Source organism: Synchytrium microbalum (assembly GCF_006535985.1).
Source record: "Synchytrium microbalum strain JEL517 chromosome Unknown SmJEL517_scf0007, whole genome shotgun sequence".
Lineage (NCBI taxonomy): Eukaryota > Fungi > Chytridiomycota > Chytridiomycetes > Synchytriales > Synchytriaceae > Synchytrium > Synchytrium microbalum.
In genome coordinates this window covers 620923-635788 of record NW_022158356.1, presented here as the reverse complement: position 1 = coordinate 635788, position 14866 = coordinate 620923, and the positions used below count along the sequence as shown (strand labels likewise).

Genomic DNA, 14866 nt, shown 5'->3' with positions numbered 1-14866 from the left:
CTATACTTGCAACCTAGCCATCGTTTCAGCCTTCTTAGCAGCGATGGCTTCACGTTCGTCTGCTTTCGTTGTATCGTAGCTGACGGTATCTTGGTTCATTGGGTTTTCTGGCGACTTTTTCCAATTCTTGTATAATATTTCTTTAAGTTGACTCAACCTGAGACCTGGGTTTTCTGCCTTGAGTATCGGCAGTTCGCGTTCTTCATAGGCTGCATATGCAGCTTTGACCTATGAAGGTAGAAAGAGCTATCAGGAATCGACCGAGATGCAAAGAATTCCGCCAGAAAAGTATGCTATAACAATCCTAGATAACTTACTCGTCGTTCAGGATGCCTCTCAACAGCCTCATTAGCTCTCCCGCCAGACGAGCTTGATCCTGCACCAGATATAGTCAAGAGGTCGAGAGCATCGTCCACATTTGATGCACTGAATTCTTCAATGGCGTCTGAAGATCCAGCCCTTTCAACCTGCTGAGTTTTTCGAGCAGCGACCTTGTCAGGGCCGCGAAGCTCTTTGATTGGTTTTGTTGGTTTCTTTGATAGTTCTGAGAAGAGAGGTGGAAGATAATCAGAAAAAAACTCCCTCTGTTGGAGTCGTCATAATGACAGCTGTCGTTGTCCTTGCCCGACATATAACAACTAAACACTGTATAGACAAATATACCCTTTTCTTCAGCAGCCAAGAGAGCTTCTCGCTCCTTTTTCTTATTGAGCTCCTCCAGTCGTTTTTGCTCAGCCAGTTCCTTCTTATTGGAGCCCTTTGCACCGTCATTCCATTCTTTGGCTTCCTGATCTTCTTTTGATTTGGCAGCAGCCTTATCCTTTTCTGACTTTGCAGCTGCCTTCTTCTCGTTGGCGGCAACAGCTCTAAGATGAATGGATGTTTTGAGTTTTACGTTTGATGTTGGCAATAGCTTCATAGTAGTTGGTTTGTAAAGAGGAGAGGAGACCAAATTCACGATGATCTTTGTCGTAATAGTGAATGTCCTGATCTTGGATTCATTCAACACCTTCCTCAATATTGCAAATCAAAAACCAACAAAGCTTGACAAAACATTTCACGGGACTTGACAATATGAAACGACCACAAGTAAATACTAGGTGGGCAATCTTACTTTGAATTCTGCTTTGGAGGCATTTCCCTTCACCTGTTTTCTAATAAGTGTCAAAAAATCGACCGGCAAGAATATTTGAGGATTACGAAGAGCAGTGTAACGTCTAACGTGTCAAATCACGTACAATTGAGTATGATTGAGACTCCTCTTGTTTGATTGCTCCTGACCTTGAAATCAAGTAACTTGTCAATTGTTCAAGTAGTAAAAACAGCAAAAACACGACATTCACGTATCAAGTCTATAAATCCACAGAGAAGATCAAGTTTCATATTGCTTGAATCTATATATTTTATATCGGATCTATCTCGTCTGCTCTTTGAAACAACAAGAAGCAACTCCAAACCAAACTGTGCAAATTGACCATCCTTAGAGCACAGTAGATAGTAGATCAATCATAATGGGCAAAAAAAGTAAGTACCATCATAATTAATATCATTATTGAATTTCAATCCATTTTTGGAACCGTAAACGCCAATCGCCAACCAACACAATTCCCAACATCAACCACTAGTCAATGAAGAATTGTTACGCCAACGAGCAGAACACAACGATGGCGAACTATCAACGCTCAAGGAAATCACCCTCCATCAATTCGATCTGGAAAAGATTGAGAATCTGGATGTTTACTGCCGACATTTGCAAATCCTCTTTCTGCAAAACAATCTCATTCCAAAACTTGGTAATGCATGTCTCGCATATTCACCGTATGCCCTGCGCTAATATATCCACATGCATTAGAGAACCTAAACAAGCTCAAAGAACTATCTTATCTCAACATGGCAATCAACAATGTCACAAAACTGGAGGGCCTGGAAGGCTGTGAATCACTGAGTAAATTGGACTTGACTCTAAACTTTATCGAGGATCCATTGGATGTGGAATCATTGGCCAAGAATGAATTGTTGCGGGAACTGTAAGAGTGACACACTCGCTATGAATTGTTTTGAATCACTCACCACAGTTCTCATATTATTAGATACCTGGTGGGAAATCCATGTAGTCAGCAGCCGGGCTATAGAGAGTTCGTCATTACAGCCCTCCCTCAACTGATATCACTAGATGGACGAGAGATTGAACGCTCAGAGAGAATCCAGGCTCGTCAAGTATTCGATGGGATACGAGCAAGATTTATAGAGGATCGCGAGAAGAGGTTGAATGCTGTGGAAGAAACTCCAGTAGTGGTCGTGGAGCCCGAAGCTTTGGAGGATCTAGGCGATCTGTCCAAGGAAGAAATGTAAGCTTCTCATATGAATTGGCGTCATGGTTCACGTCTCTTGCCATTGTCGTAACAGCCATGTGAAGTGTAATTGGTCGAAGCTCTAGTTGCATACGCCTATTCGTCTGAAATCAACGATTCTAGGCGTTGGACAGTATGATCGTTCAAATATAAAGCTAACTGTACTCTCCAATCCTTCACTAGACTCGAGAAAAAGAAGCAAGAATTCCAAAAGAAACCAGTCCCATATACTCCTGCCGCCCGTGTAGAAGCCGCCCGTGACATTGAACAATTCAACGAAAAGGAACCACCAAAACCAGACCCACTTCGTCCCATAAAAGCACCATTAAAGCTGTTCACAGATGACGGAACACCGTTACAAAAAAATCAAGGCAAATGGAATTTCCATGTATCGAATACCAACCAGACGCTAGCACTACATCTAGAACTACCCAAACTAATGGATACAAGTCTTATTGACGTGGACGTGCATTCGACATATGTTACCGTCACGGTCAAGGGCAAAGTGTTTCAGCTGGTGCTTGACGAAGAGGTGGAATCCGAGGGTGTCTTATGTGAACGGAGCCGTCTTACAGGTGAATTGGTAATAACGATGATTAAAGCGGGCCATAAAGACGTGGATGTTAGGAGGATACGGGTACTGGATGAGGGCAAAATCAGTAAAAGTGCTGAACCGGTGAAGAAGTTGAGCAGATATCAGGAAATGGTGACGGGTGCAGCTGTTGATTATCGTAATATTGTGTCGGAAGCTGCTGTTAAACCAAGTAAGCCAATACAACAGCACTCTGCATCAAAGATTGTGGAACGGAAGGGCGCAATCGCTCAAGCTGCTGAACCTGACTTTGAAGATGATCCAGATGTGCCTCCACTATACTAGAACTTGGTTTGATACTATATGGCAATATATATTTTGAAACACTGGTTATCATGTATATATAAACAGAAAACTGTGTAGTAGGAAATGTTTTCAAGTCTGTATTGGAGGAGGGAAACCTGGTGGGACAGAGAATATCAACACGAGGGTGCCGAGGATGGATATTGCGATGTCTCCCATGACAAAGAGATACAGGCTTGGTGAGGCTGGCATTTCGACCATGATTTTTGTTGTAGCGCTGGCGTCTCTGACTCGTTCAACTAGACGAGGGACAGAGTGAGACTCATGAATAAAGGCAATCATAAACGAGAGTTAACATCATTACCTTTGACTGGAACGACAGGTATCCAGCAATCAATTATTGCCAGTCCCATCAGACATATCGGCACAAATTCAAACGTCCTCCAGTACACCGATCCACACAGCAGTATTTGGAGTACCAGCACCATAGCAAACAGCAACATCGATATCAGCATGAAGCACAGCCTAACATGAAACCGTCTCGAGTTCCTGTGCCTCAACCAATCGAGCCAGTCTAGTATCCTGGCAATCAGGGCAGTCTTTCTGCGACGTTGATGTTCAAAGAATTTCGGCAGCGAGTAATCTCGCAGCATTTTAATAATTTCGTGCATGGATGGCTCAAACACAGTTGGCGATATCGGGAAGTTGCCTGCGTCAATGGCATCTAGTATTGCCTTTCTCGAGGCTGAGGTCAGATTGACTTCTCTTGTAGCGTTCGGTATGACGAATTGTGCGATCAGGAGAGACAAGTCTTGCTCCAACTCATTCTTCAAACCTTCCATTATCTGACTCTTGGATCGAAAAGCAGTGGCAAGATGCAGCACAGATGCTGAATTATGGTTTGATTTCGTCATGCGGCGTTTAACGGTGGGTGACATGTTTGTCTGACACACCAGTTGTGAGCTGTTCATACTGTTTTGGGATGCATCGGTGAGCACATTCGAGACTCGGACACTGGGGGTTTGTTTTGATGGCTCCATAGGCAACACGACTGCTGAATTCACGTTTGGAGCAGATGGACGACGGTGGTCGATAATGTTTGGTTTCGCAACGCTGCTGGAGCGTCGTGGCATGGATGCGACGCCTCCGAAATGTATTTGAGAAGTATCGGTATCAGCTGGTTGGGGGTATGGGAAGGTTGCTAGCGACAGGGCTTGGACGGCAGTTTCGAGCATGGGGCTGCTCAGCGATGTGGCTGGTAGACATGTGTCTGCAGTCGGGTTGACGGGTGATGCAGGCATGTTGGGACTCGGACAAACACTGGACAGCATGCTTTCCTTAACCGTGTCGAGCAGGTTTGGTGGTACATGCACATATTCTCGTGATGAGGGCACCGACTGCTGCATATGTTGTACTGGCTGTTGCGGAGCCACTCGAGGTGTTATCGGCCGTGATTCAACTACCACAGATTCCATGTCTCCACTAGATGACATGTCGGGCGGCTGCACCGTGCTGGCATATGGCCGAAGCACGCCCACACTAGACGTCGTCGAGTTCATTCGAGATCGTTGTACCGATCTGGTTCCGATACATTGGTTTGAGCTGTAGACAGCTCTGTTGGTATTCCTGCTTCCGATCGAGCCTGCTATAGAGTGATTGCGAGAGGCATTTCGAGGAACATTTGGAATGTCGGATCCTATCATGGATTCCCCTGATCCTCGGGTTGCGAGTGCCCAGCGAGATGGTGATTTGGAGGCTAGATTGTCGCTGAGTTGTTGTTGCCAGTTTGCGTATTTTGTAGAGTAGGCTATAAAAAGTAAGGATTTAGCATTGCAGTTGCTGTAATGCAGAGCACCAAGGTGTCTCACCAACGACGGACTCCCAGAATTCAATATTTTCTTCGCTCCGCTCTACAAGCCTGAGATACTCTCGAAACTGTCGATACGAATACGGGCTGAAACTCTCCCTAATTGAAAACAAATAGCAATTTCAATAATTGCCTTGACTGTAATACGCCGGGTCCACCAACCAACAGCATCATACTCTGATAAAATCTGCTCTAAAGTTGGTTCCGTCGGTGCGGCGGCCTTCATGGCACTCTCACCCAGATCAATACTATCATCGTCAGCAACCATTCTGATTTAATTTAGTAGTTTCATGAAGTGGTCGGCATGGCCAGGAATTGCTGAAGAGTAATTCAAAGAATTTATAACAGGAGGGCGGATGTGATTTCTTGCGAAGCGTCTTTGGAATGTCGGGGATCGCAGGTTTTGGGACTGCGGCTTTCTGTTTCTGTGATTGACGAGGAGGAAACTAGGCCAAAAAGCTTCCGAGGCCTCAAGCAGGATAAACGATACTACGAGATATGTATTTTTGCGTATACTTGGCTTTCATCGATCACTTAACTCGAATCAATTACCATTGCACCTTGCATAGCAATATAGCAATGTCTTAGTGCCTGACCAATAAGCCAATAAGTCAACAAAAGACAGACTCAAGGGTTAGATTATAGTGTAATAATTCAATAGTAGTGCAGTTCAGTAATTTCATTCATCTTCACTTTTTCACCGATAGAATTCAGATCCACCCACTTGTTGCATCATGATAGTGCTTCAGTGATTGAATCGATCATGATCAGACGTAGATTTGTCACCTTATCACGTCTGATAGGACAGAGATGAATCTAATAATGCAAATCGACTTGATCTCGGGTCATGTTATACACATTCATGTCACTACCCCTAGCAACAAGAATCGTGTTTTTGATTCTTCACGATGTCCGGCAGTTGTTAGAAAATCTGCCATTATGCAACTTTGCGAAATATACGTCTATGCACATATAAACGAATGTCAGATAGTACATTGATAGATAGCGGTAGCTGCGCGTAGTGTTGGGTGCCAAAGTCTCGACTAGAGATATCAGCTTTATCAACGAACGGTCACACTTTGTTTCTCAAGACGGCAAGATCATCCACACAAGCGAAATCGCCTGTACGAGCATCTCATAATATCCCGTCGCTGCCTATATCTTCAATCGTAAGTATCTTGATGACTTGTTTTGCATTTTACAATGGCAAACCATGTGTTTATTAAAACAGTTTCAACAGCGAAACGGATAGATTTCAACAGATCCCTGCTCTCTTACGCAAGATTCACCATAATTTAATTGATCCCCGTCTTAAACACCCCAATTGACCTCTCCTTTGGTCGTCTATCAAGCATCAACCATGTTGGGATCAATACAGAAATTACTGAACAAGGCACCATCGACCAACAGCCTCAAAAACCGCCGATATGCATCGTACGAATACATAGTAGCAGATGGACGACCAGTCGCTCTACTAAAGGAAGGAAAGACGACTGAAGTCGAACCAATAATCCTCACCGACAACACTCACGAAACTGAGAGTTTTACACCACCAAACAATCCTCATCCAGAAAAGCTGCTTGTCGGAGTCCATCAACCCAGCCCACGCTTATCGGTCGCATCATTCGCATCCACGCTCTCATCTGCCCATCAGCATGGTCCGCTGACTCCTAACGTCGCTTATGCAGAGTACATTGAGGAAGGAGTAACGGACGGGCTCCGAAGACACCGATATCAGGATTCGGCAGTACAGTCTATTTATCTTGAGAACGACGAGGAGGGGCGTACATGCTATAAGGATTTGCACCGGTACGAATCTGGTTTCGGAACAGAGCATGAGATTGATACGACGCCGAGTACGCCATCGGCTGATAGTCGTAGAGCAGCTGTCGAAGAGTTGGCTGAATTATTGGATTCGATTCTCGCTACTAAACGGTTGCTGAGACTTAAAAATACTAGTGAGATATCATCGCCGGAACAAGTCAGACCAAAGAGGTATGCAGCAAGCCACTTGCCGGTGCTTTTCTTTGCATTTCGATGATTCGACGTCCTTCCAAGCCAGCACTTTTCTCATTGTATCTGCTTCCGATAGAAACCCATTACGCACAAGCGGTTCGAAAACTCCACTTTCATCACCGCTGCTAATAAACATACACCGAGACTTATCACCGGCCAAGATTGCTTCAAACTTTAATACGTGGCAGCAGGTACCGAGTGTCTCGTCGCCTTCTGCAGCCAAAATCATGTCGACAACAACTGCTATGCCAACAACAACACAATCACAATCATCATTATCTAAACAAATGGACGACCTACTAAAAGAGGTCACTCTGGTCGAAACAACCATCCACCGCCGAGCGACCTTTGAACCATTATATAAACCTGTACCGACAACAGGAGTTATTCGCACCCGAACTGCGACTGAGCCCAATATTCGTTTATCCGCAGCAGGACCGAATCGAACTCGAACTGCTACTGAACCCAATACCCATCTTGGCAGTATTAGTTGCAGCAGCAGTAGTAGCAGTATAGCACCGGTAAGGCCACCTCGCAGGAGACCCAAACTAGACGCATTTGATTCCAGTACTGCTAGTAGCAGCGTAGCCGTCTCCCCACGTAATATTACCAGGTCGTCGTGGAGTGACGACTCTATCATCAATTACAAGGATTTAGCAATACCAGTCCCACCTCGAACGACATCTCGAGGGAGAAAGCAGACCCCTTCCACAACCGATCCGGCTAGTGAATTATTAGGTGGATCGCCCACTCGTCCTGTGGTAAATCATCATGATGAAACAATGGAGGGGATGTATGCAAAGGGACGTGAAGAACGTGCTCTATCACGAGGCAAATCTATTATATTGCGCCGTATCTGGCATCTCGTATATGAATTAGTGAAGCGTAAACTCCGTGAAGCAGGAATCCGGTTCCCGCATCAGTCGCCTTCCAGCAACAATGGCAATAGTAGCAGAGGAAGTGCAACGACGACGACCAATGCTGACGGACTTGTACTAGATAGGTACATCGAAGACGCAGAAGGAGGTACAGAACCAGATCACGAAATGGTTACTGAGATTGTTACCTCGTTGGCACGACAGTCTATGCAATCATTCAAAATACATTTGGATGATTTGGAAGGAGGCTTTGACGTAGATCAAGTAAATAATGCTATTGATGAGGCTATTAAGAATGTGATGAGTAATGGGGAGACGATGAGTAGGATGACGTGGATTGGGAGGGATCAGGTTAGGATGTTGGAGGAGGAGATTATGATTGAGGAGGATGTTCATGAATGAGTGGGTTATGTTTTGTGTGTTTTCTTTATAATGTTTTAGTCAAGCAAAACGGGGGGTTTTGAGAATTCTTTTTAATTTTTGGTTGAGTGTATTTTTTATATCATGTTATATACAGTTCATTTCAGTAACAGTTTAAACATGCTCATGATGGTTTTCTATATATCTGTTATGAGCCTACACACTGGCAGATTATACTGCCCCAGTACCCAATATGGTCGATTTACACCTTCCCAGACCTGATCACCCGGCGGTGTAAACTGTATCGGTACATACTCAACCGACAACCCCATATCTTCCAAATCCAGCTCTGCAACTCTACAATACACATCATGAAAGAATACGTTATGGCCACCCAACCCGTTAAAAAAGGAGTAAATCCCTCCATCATTCAACAGATTAGCTACATGCTCATGAAAATCCCTCAAATCCGCATAGTACTCTCCAAATGTATCAAAGAATATCGCATCATATGTTTCACCCAAGTCTTCTATAACATCCTGCCACTTCCCAAAAACAACCTTCACGTTTAGTTTGGTCGTCCATCCGTCTAGCACCATCTTCTTGTACACGTCTGGATGTGCTTCGATTATGGTGTGGGATGCTGGGGAATGTGCTTGAAGCATCCTGTCTATGATTCCCATTCCAAAGCCGACGTTGAGGACATGGAGGCCTGAGATGGGACAGAGGATGTCGGCGTGGTGCTGCATGAGTGGGGTTTCCCATTCCATCATTACGGCGTCGTTGTTGGCGTCGAGGATTTTGTCTGGCGTAATATGGAGGGGTTCTGTGAGTTGAAGGGGGGAGATTTGTTGGTTAACTAACCTTGGAAAAGAAATCTGGAGACGTCGTCTACATCAATCGATGCTGGCTCGTGGTACAAGACTCGAAATGGTTCAAAGTGCTTCAACGAAATGAATGCTTGTGCTCTGTTTGCTTTGCCAATAGCATATCTGGTGATAGCGCTTGCCACCAAACTCCATCCCGTCCAAGCAGTCATTCCAAATAATCGGCCTGCCAAGCCAGGGGTGCCTCTTTGCGATGACTTCCAATATCATCCTCTCGATTCTTGTACATTTGTTCTTATTCCAGCTCTCAAACCAAAGATTCATCAACTTACGAGATAAGTAGTCCTTGGCCTCATCATTCTCCTCTACTGCATCAGTCTCGTTTACATTATCGTCATCAGCGGCCTTCATATCTGCGTCCTTTTCTTTACGCCCAATAAGCCCAAATATGAGTTCAGCACGGACACCCTCCTCCACTAGTTCGTGATAAATGTCGAAATGTAGCGACTTTGCGATTTCACCGGCGGTTATGCCTTGTTTGTCGACTACATTCCAGGGATGATGATTTGCTGGTAAAGGGGTCAAATGTCAGCTTTTGCATGAGCAGAGACAAAGGACAAACGAGCTTACAGATTAATAGTTGGACACACTCTAGACTTCCACTTTCAGCAGCGTAATGTAAAGGCCAGCGTCCAGTTTCTTCATCGGTCACAAAGAGATCACATCCAGCCTTTAATAGAGCAGCTAAGCGAACTGTATCGGCGGATTTGCATGCAGCAAACAGTTCAGAAACGGGATCTTCTACAACCATCCCTTTTTGCTTGTATTGTGGTGAGAAAGCTTTGATCTGAACTTTTTTTTTCTGGCAAGTTTTAGCAGCTTAAGAAAAAGAGATTCAAAATACAGACACGTAAGGATGATACAGCCAGATCGCGTCTTGTATATATGATATTCATAGCGAGTCTCATCTTCACGTGTTGCATTTGATTGCTTGACATGTAGGCATTGTAGGCAAAAGCAGCAAGACGCACAACTTGCAAAAAGTTCAAACACCGAAGATGACAATGCAGATAACGTTGACAAGTCGCATCGTGACTAGAGCATGCGCTCTACAATCGGCGACACGTAGAGGTCTCGCTTCGGCTGCTGATGCTGTAGGTTTTCTGTTAGTATTTGAAAAGTGTTTGCTGATTGTGATTGTCAGATCCTTCATCCTTGTTGTCAAGAATGTTATATTTGAAAGATATTCACAGCATTTATACTAACAAATGCAATCTGATTTTTAAATCTAGGCACCATTAAAGCGTACAGCCTTGTACGATTTCCATATCGCAAATGGTGGCAAGATGGTTCCTTTTGCTGGCTGGGAAATGCCAGTCCAGTATCAGTCAATGGGCGTCCTAGCTTCCCATCTACATACTCGTGAAAAGGCTAGCATATTCGATGTATCTCATATGCTACAAACACAGTACGTGTGTGTGGTTTGCTCATCGTATTAACATCCTTCGTCCCATCTGACGATTTTTTTTCGCTCTACTAGATGGAGCGGAAAAGACTGTCTGAGATTCCTGGAACATCTCGTCGTCGCCGACTTGAAGGGCCTCCCCGTCTCATCTTCAACACTGTCGCTCTTTACGAATGCAGCCGGAGGCATTATCGACGATACAGTAATCAACAAGCAAACGGAGGATACCTTTTACGTTGTTTCGAATGCCGGATGTGCTGAAAAGGATATGGCGCATATATCAGAGCAGCTGGCTACTGTTGCTAAAGGTTGGGATGTACATGTGGATGTTTTGAGTGGTGCTTCGTTGATTGCTCTTCAGGGTGCGTGGACAATCCTCGAGGAAATGATTTTTTGTTCGTTGGATACTCAGACATGTTTTCTTGACACAGGTCCCAAAGCAGCAGAAGTCATGAAATCACTCGTCCACGACGACTTGACTACTATGGGATTCATGACGAGTCGATTCATGGAGATTAGTGGTATTCCAACTTATACCTCACGATGTGGGTATACTGGAGAAGACGGATTCGAGGTGAATATCTGCTGATGGCCGTTTTAGCTTTTTTTCTGCTGACACAAAACTTATGCAACAAAACAACAATTCCAATTACCAGATTTCAGTCAAGAGCACAGACGTAACAGCTCTATGTGAAATCCTGATGAAGAACGCAGATGTGGAATTGGCTGGTCTAGGTCCTCGTGATAGTTTACGATTAGAAGCTGGGTTGTGTTTATATGGACATGATTTGAATGAGCAAGTTAGTCCTGTTGAGGGTGCTTTGACTTGGACTATTGGTATGTCATTTGGGGCTTATGAGCATGCTTGTAATAACACTAGAATTGCCTTAGGACAACGACGAAGAAAGGAAGGTGGATTTATAGGAGCAGACAAGATCCTACCACAAGTCGCAGATGCCAAACTAGCACCAAGGAGACGAATTGGAATGATTGTTGATGGCGCTCCTGCTCGAGGCAAGTACTCGACTTCTTGAGGTCGACAGAAAAAACACTACGTTTTAAGTGAAGCTTTTCACTCAACCTCATCTTCATCGCCTATTAGAGGGTGCACCAATTTTGGACATATCAGGAGCTCAAATCGGAGCAGTGACTAGTGGATGTCCGTCACCAGTTCTCAAGAAGAATATTGCTATGGGTCTGGTGAAGGCTGGCAATCAAAAGATTGGAACCGAATTACGTGTTGAAGTCCGTGGCAGGATGCAAAAGGCAGTTGTTACCAAGATGCCGTTTGTGCCTCAGAGGTATTACAGGAAGCCAGAGTAGAGCTTTGGAGGGAGTTGATGTTTTGAATAATAGAGGTTATTTTGGGATTTACGTGTGTGTTTTTCGCGTCATTGCGTCTCATTCACAAGAATACGAAATAATGAGTGAAGAAATTGAGCGTGATCGAACAAAGGAATTACACGAGTTGTACTTCAAACTAGGGAAGCTTTATGGGTTTGAAAGTTCAAGACACACAGTAACAAGACTAACGAGATGGCCGCGATGAATGTAGGCCGGACATGTATCAGACAGGTTAGTTACATAGCTACAGTGCTCAACTGTACCTTTCGAGTCTGACTCTTTGCACCCTTTTTCGCTCACCGTGAATCTAGCTCATGAAGGAAATTCGATCGATACCCAGCCGAGGATGTATACAGCCAATACGGATCCCATCCCGTCCATTCACCGGCACGATACCACGAGCATCTCCCCAACCAAACCAGCCAAACCTCAACCAGGCATCAACACATCAACATAGCCAGTCAAACAACAACAACAGATACCAGAACGCATCACGCCAAGCCAACGCCGAAGGAATAGAAACAGTAGTCTACTACTCGGCCTCCGTAATCGTCGTATTCGTCGGCCTCGCATACGCAGCAGTCCCCCTTTACAAGCTCATCTGCACCCAAACAGGACTAGACGGCACACCACTAACTTCCGCTGGCCATAAATTCGAGCCTGAATCCATGGTCCCTGTCGCCAACGCACGTCCCATCCGTGTCACATTCGACTCGTCAACATCAGATGCCATGAGATGGAATTTTAAACCAATAGTTAAATCTATAACGATCGTGCCTGGTGAAACGGCATTGACATTCTTCACGGCCAAGAACCCGACCAATGAAGATATTGTAGGGATTAGCACGTACTCGGTCGTACCGCCGAAAGCGGCTCAGTACTTTAACAAGATACAGTGCTTTTGCTTTGAGGAGCAGAAATTGGCTGCCGGGGAAGAGGTTGATATGCCAGTGTTTTTCTATATTGATCCAGAGTTTGTTAATGATCCGTGGATGAAGGATGTTAGTAGTATTACATTGTCTTACACGTAAGTCTGTGTGGGAATCAACTTGTCGTAAAGCTCGCTTTTTTTGCTATCGAGATGGACAATGCAGCACTGAGCTTTGTGCTAACACTAGCTTCTGTTCAAATAGATTCTTCAAGTCAAAGATGCAATAATTTAGAACTCGCTTGGTCACTATTCCCTCTATACTTGTATATTTAACCATATAGAAGTGTCCATTCCACTCATTACTTGGACATTTGTCGGGCGATATTATGAGATACTTGATCAGACACACAATTATCAAGTTCAGGGGCGTGTGGAGCTTAGCATACGGCAGGTAGAACACTCTATATCATGGATGCATGCCTACGGAAGTTGACCTGGTAGGCCACTTCCTGATTTTCGCACTTTTCGCAACTTGCCCTTTAGATATAACAAACCATGCATCCAATCTCTTAGGTCTCTCGTCTCTCCCAAGTATCAGGACCCTTCCAAATGGACCGCCTACTACAATGCCCTTCTCTCTCTATCACGCAATGCCTACTTCCAACGGGCCAATGATCCAAAATCAGAACATCAACAAGCAACAGCCTGATGTTCTGTATTTTGCTAAGACGTTGTATTTTGCTAGGACACTGTACAGCACGGATCCATGCATACTAAAGTCAACCTCCTCTGTTTCTCCCGCTGTCGTAACTTGCGGCTTTTGATATAACTCTCACCAATTACGTCTAACAGGTCTCGCGAGGATCAGGGCCTCCCCTTCTATGGCATCTTCTTCCTTCTTTGAAATATGTCTATCTGGACAAGGAAAGCCTCGCCCGCTGGGCCAATGGGCCACTTCAGAAAGACATGAGCATTGCTTTTCTGATCTTTGGCGAGGCAGAGCGAAGCTCTTCGGGTACCGGAGGTATTGCTGGAATTAGTCAGCAGTCGAAAGGTTGCCCTTTGATACGTGTTCCGTCTTCATTTATTGGACAAAGTGTAGGCTGTTTTGGAAACAATATCAGATTTTCCATGTTGCATGGTGAGGCAACGGAAATGAACCAAGTTGTGAAAACATGGTGAATCTGCTACCGTTAGACCTGTATTTTGACGTGAAGCAGGTCTTCATCAGTGAAGATCGTTGGACTGTTGGGGTTGGTAATTCTTTCACGAACGAATCTCAGAAAGCACCAGAGCAAGGAGTTATCTGCATCAGCACCTCAATGAGAAATACATTGAGCTGCCGACTTGGCTCGATATCTGTCTCGACTGGTTGCTCTAGAAGCTGGGTTACGATGTAGCGATGCTTCCAATGAATCTATTTGTTTGGGCACTAGTTTGGCACTTTTCTGGACTGTAACTACTATGGATTTTACCAACAGCTAGAATACTATGTGGACCAGAATGGAACAGACCTGGACTTTCAAGCTTTGGGACGTTCTTCAACGTGATTTCGTTGAACGAGAACAACGTGGTTGAAGTGTCGTAGTTTCCGCCTCCAAGAATATGTAATGCAGCATCCCAACGATTAAACCGTTTCCACTGCTTTGCTGATACTTGTGTGAGTTTTGATCCTGGAAACTCATTCTTGTTTTTTATTGAACTGAAAAGAAGAAAGCACAACTGCAAATTACAGTACTACTATAACCATCAAAACGCGTCCCCCTTCCTCATCCCCGCTGTTAGCTGCAGCCCAACATTTGGTACGACCTTGGGAACCAGCCACGTTCCAAACTCCGATTCAAAGCACTTCAACTTTCAACTTATCGCAATACCAACACAAAATGGAGCCTCTTCATGACCCTCCTGGGCTGCCCGCATGTCACAGGATTGGCAGGGGACTCGAAGACCACTTTGAACGACACCCGTACTGGAATGGCAAAGTCCCAGAATGGCGAGGGGACGATTATCGCATTGTAGCCAAATGCGTATATTGTGACCATTATTTTGCGA

General features: G+C 44.7%; 5 protein-coding genes across 5 annotated transcripts; 3 read left to right on the top strand and 2 right to left on the bottom strand.

The window, feature by feature from the left end:
* SmJEL517_g02020 (uncharacterized protein) lies at nt 1-919 on the bottom strand (the record flags this gene model as incomplete). The annotated part of the gene is made up of 3 exons (XM_031167948.1): nt 1-228; nt 318-544; nt 664-919. The coding sequence occupies 3 exons, from the start codon at nt 917-919 to the stop codon at nt 1-3; spliced, it is 711 nt and encodes a 236-aa protein (XP_031026152.1).
* Nucleotides 920-1511: 592 nt separating this feature from the next.
* Nucleotides 1512-3228, top strand: SmJEL517_g02019 (uncharacterized protein; the record flags this gene model as incomplete). The annotated part of the gene is made up of 5 exons (XM_031167947.1): nt 1512-1524; nt 1626-1793; nt 1853-2027; nt 2091-2348; nt 2535-3228. The coding sequence occupies 5 exons, from the start codon at nt 1512-1514 to the stop codon at nt 3226-3228; spliced, it is 1308 nt and encodes a 435-aa protein (XP_031026127.1).
* Nucleotides 3229-8504: 5276 nt separating this feature from the next.
* SmJEL517_g02018 (uncharacterized protein) lies at nt 8505-9945 on the bottom strand (the record flags this gene model as incomplete). The annotated part of the gene is made up of 3 exons (XM_031167946.1): nt 8505-9133; nt 9467-9703; nt 9765-9945. The coding sequence occupies 3 exons, from the start codon at nt 9943-9945 to the stop codon at nt 8505-8507; spliced, it is 1047 nt and encodes a 348-aa protein (XP_031026126.1).
* Nucleotides 9946-10192: 247 nt separating this feature from the next.
* On the top strand, nt 10193-11922 carry GCV1 (aminomethyltransferase; the record flags this gene model as incomplete). Its single annotated transcript, XM_031167945.1, has 7 exons — nt 10193-10288; nt 10427-10602; nt 10675-10961; nt 11031-11173; nt 11256-11436; nt 11491-11617; nt 11754-11922. The coding sequence occupies 7 exons, from the start codon at nt 10193-10195 to the stop codon at nt 11920-11922; spliced, it is 1179 nt and encodes a 392-aa protein (XP_031026119.1).
* Nucleotides 11923-12135: 213 nt separating this feature from the next.
* SmJEL517_g02016 (uncharacterized protein) lies at nt 12136-13101 on the top strand (the record flags this gene model as incomplete). The annotated part of the gene is made up of 3 exons (XM_031167944.1): nt 12136-12174; nt 12255-12970; nt 13077-13101. 3 exons carry the CDS (start codon nt 12136-12138, stop codon nt 13099-13101), a joined length of 780 nt encoding a protein of 259 aa, XP_031026118.1.
* Between the last annotated feature and the right edge of the window lie 1765 nt (nt 13102-14866).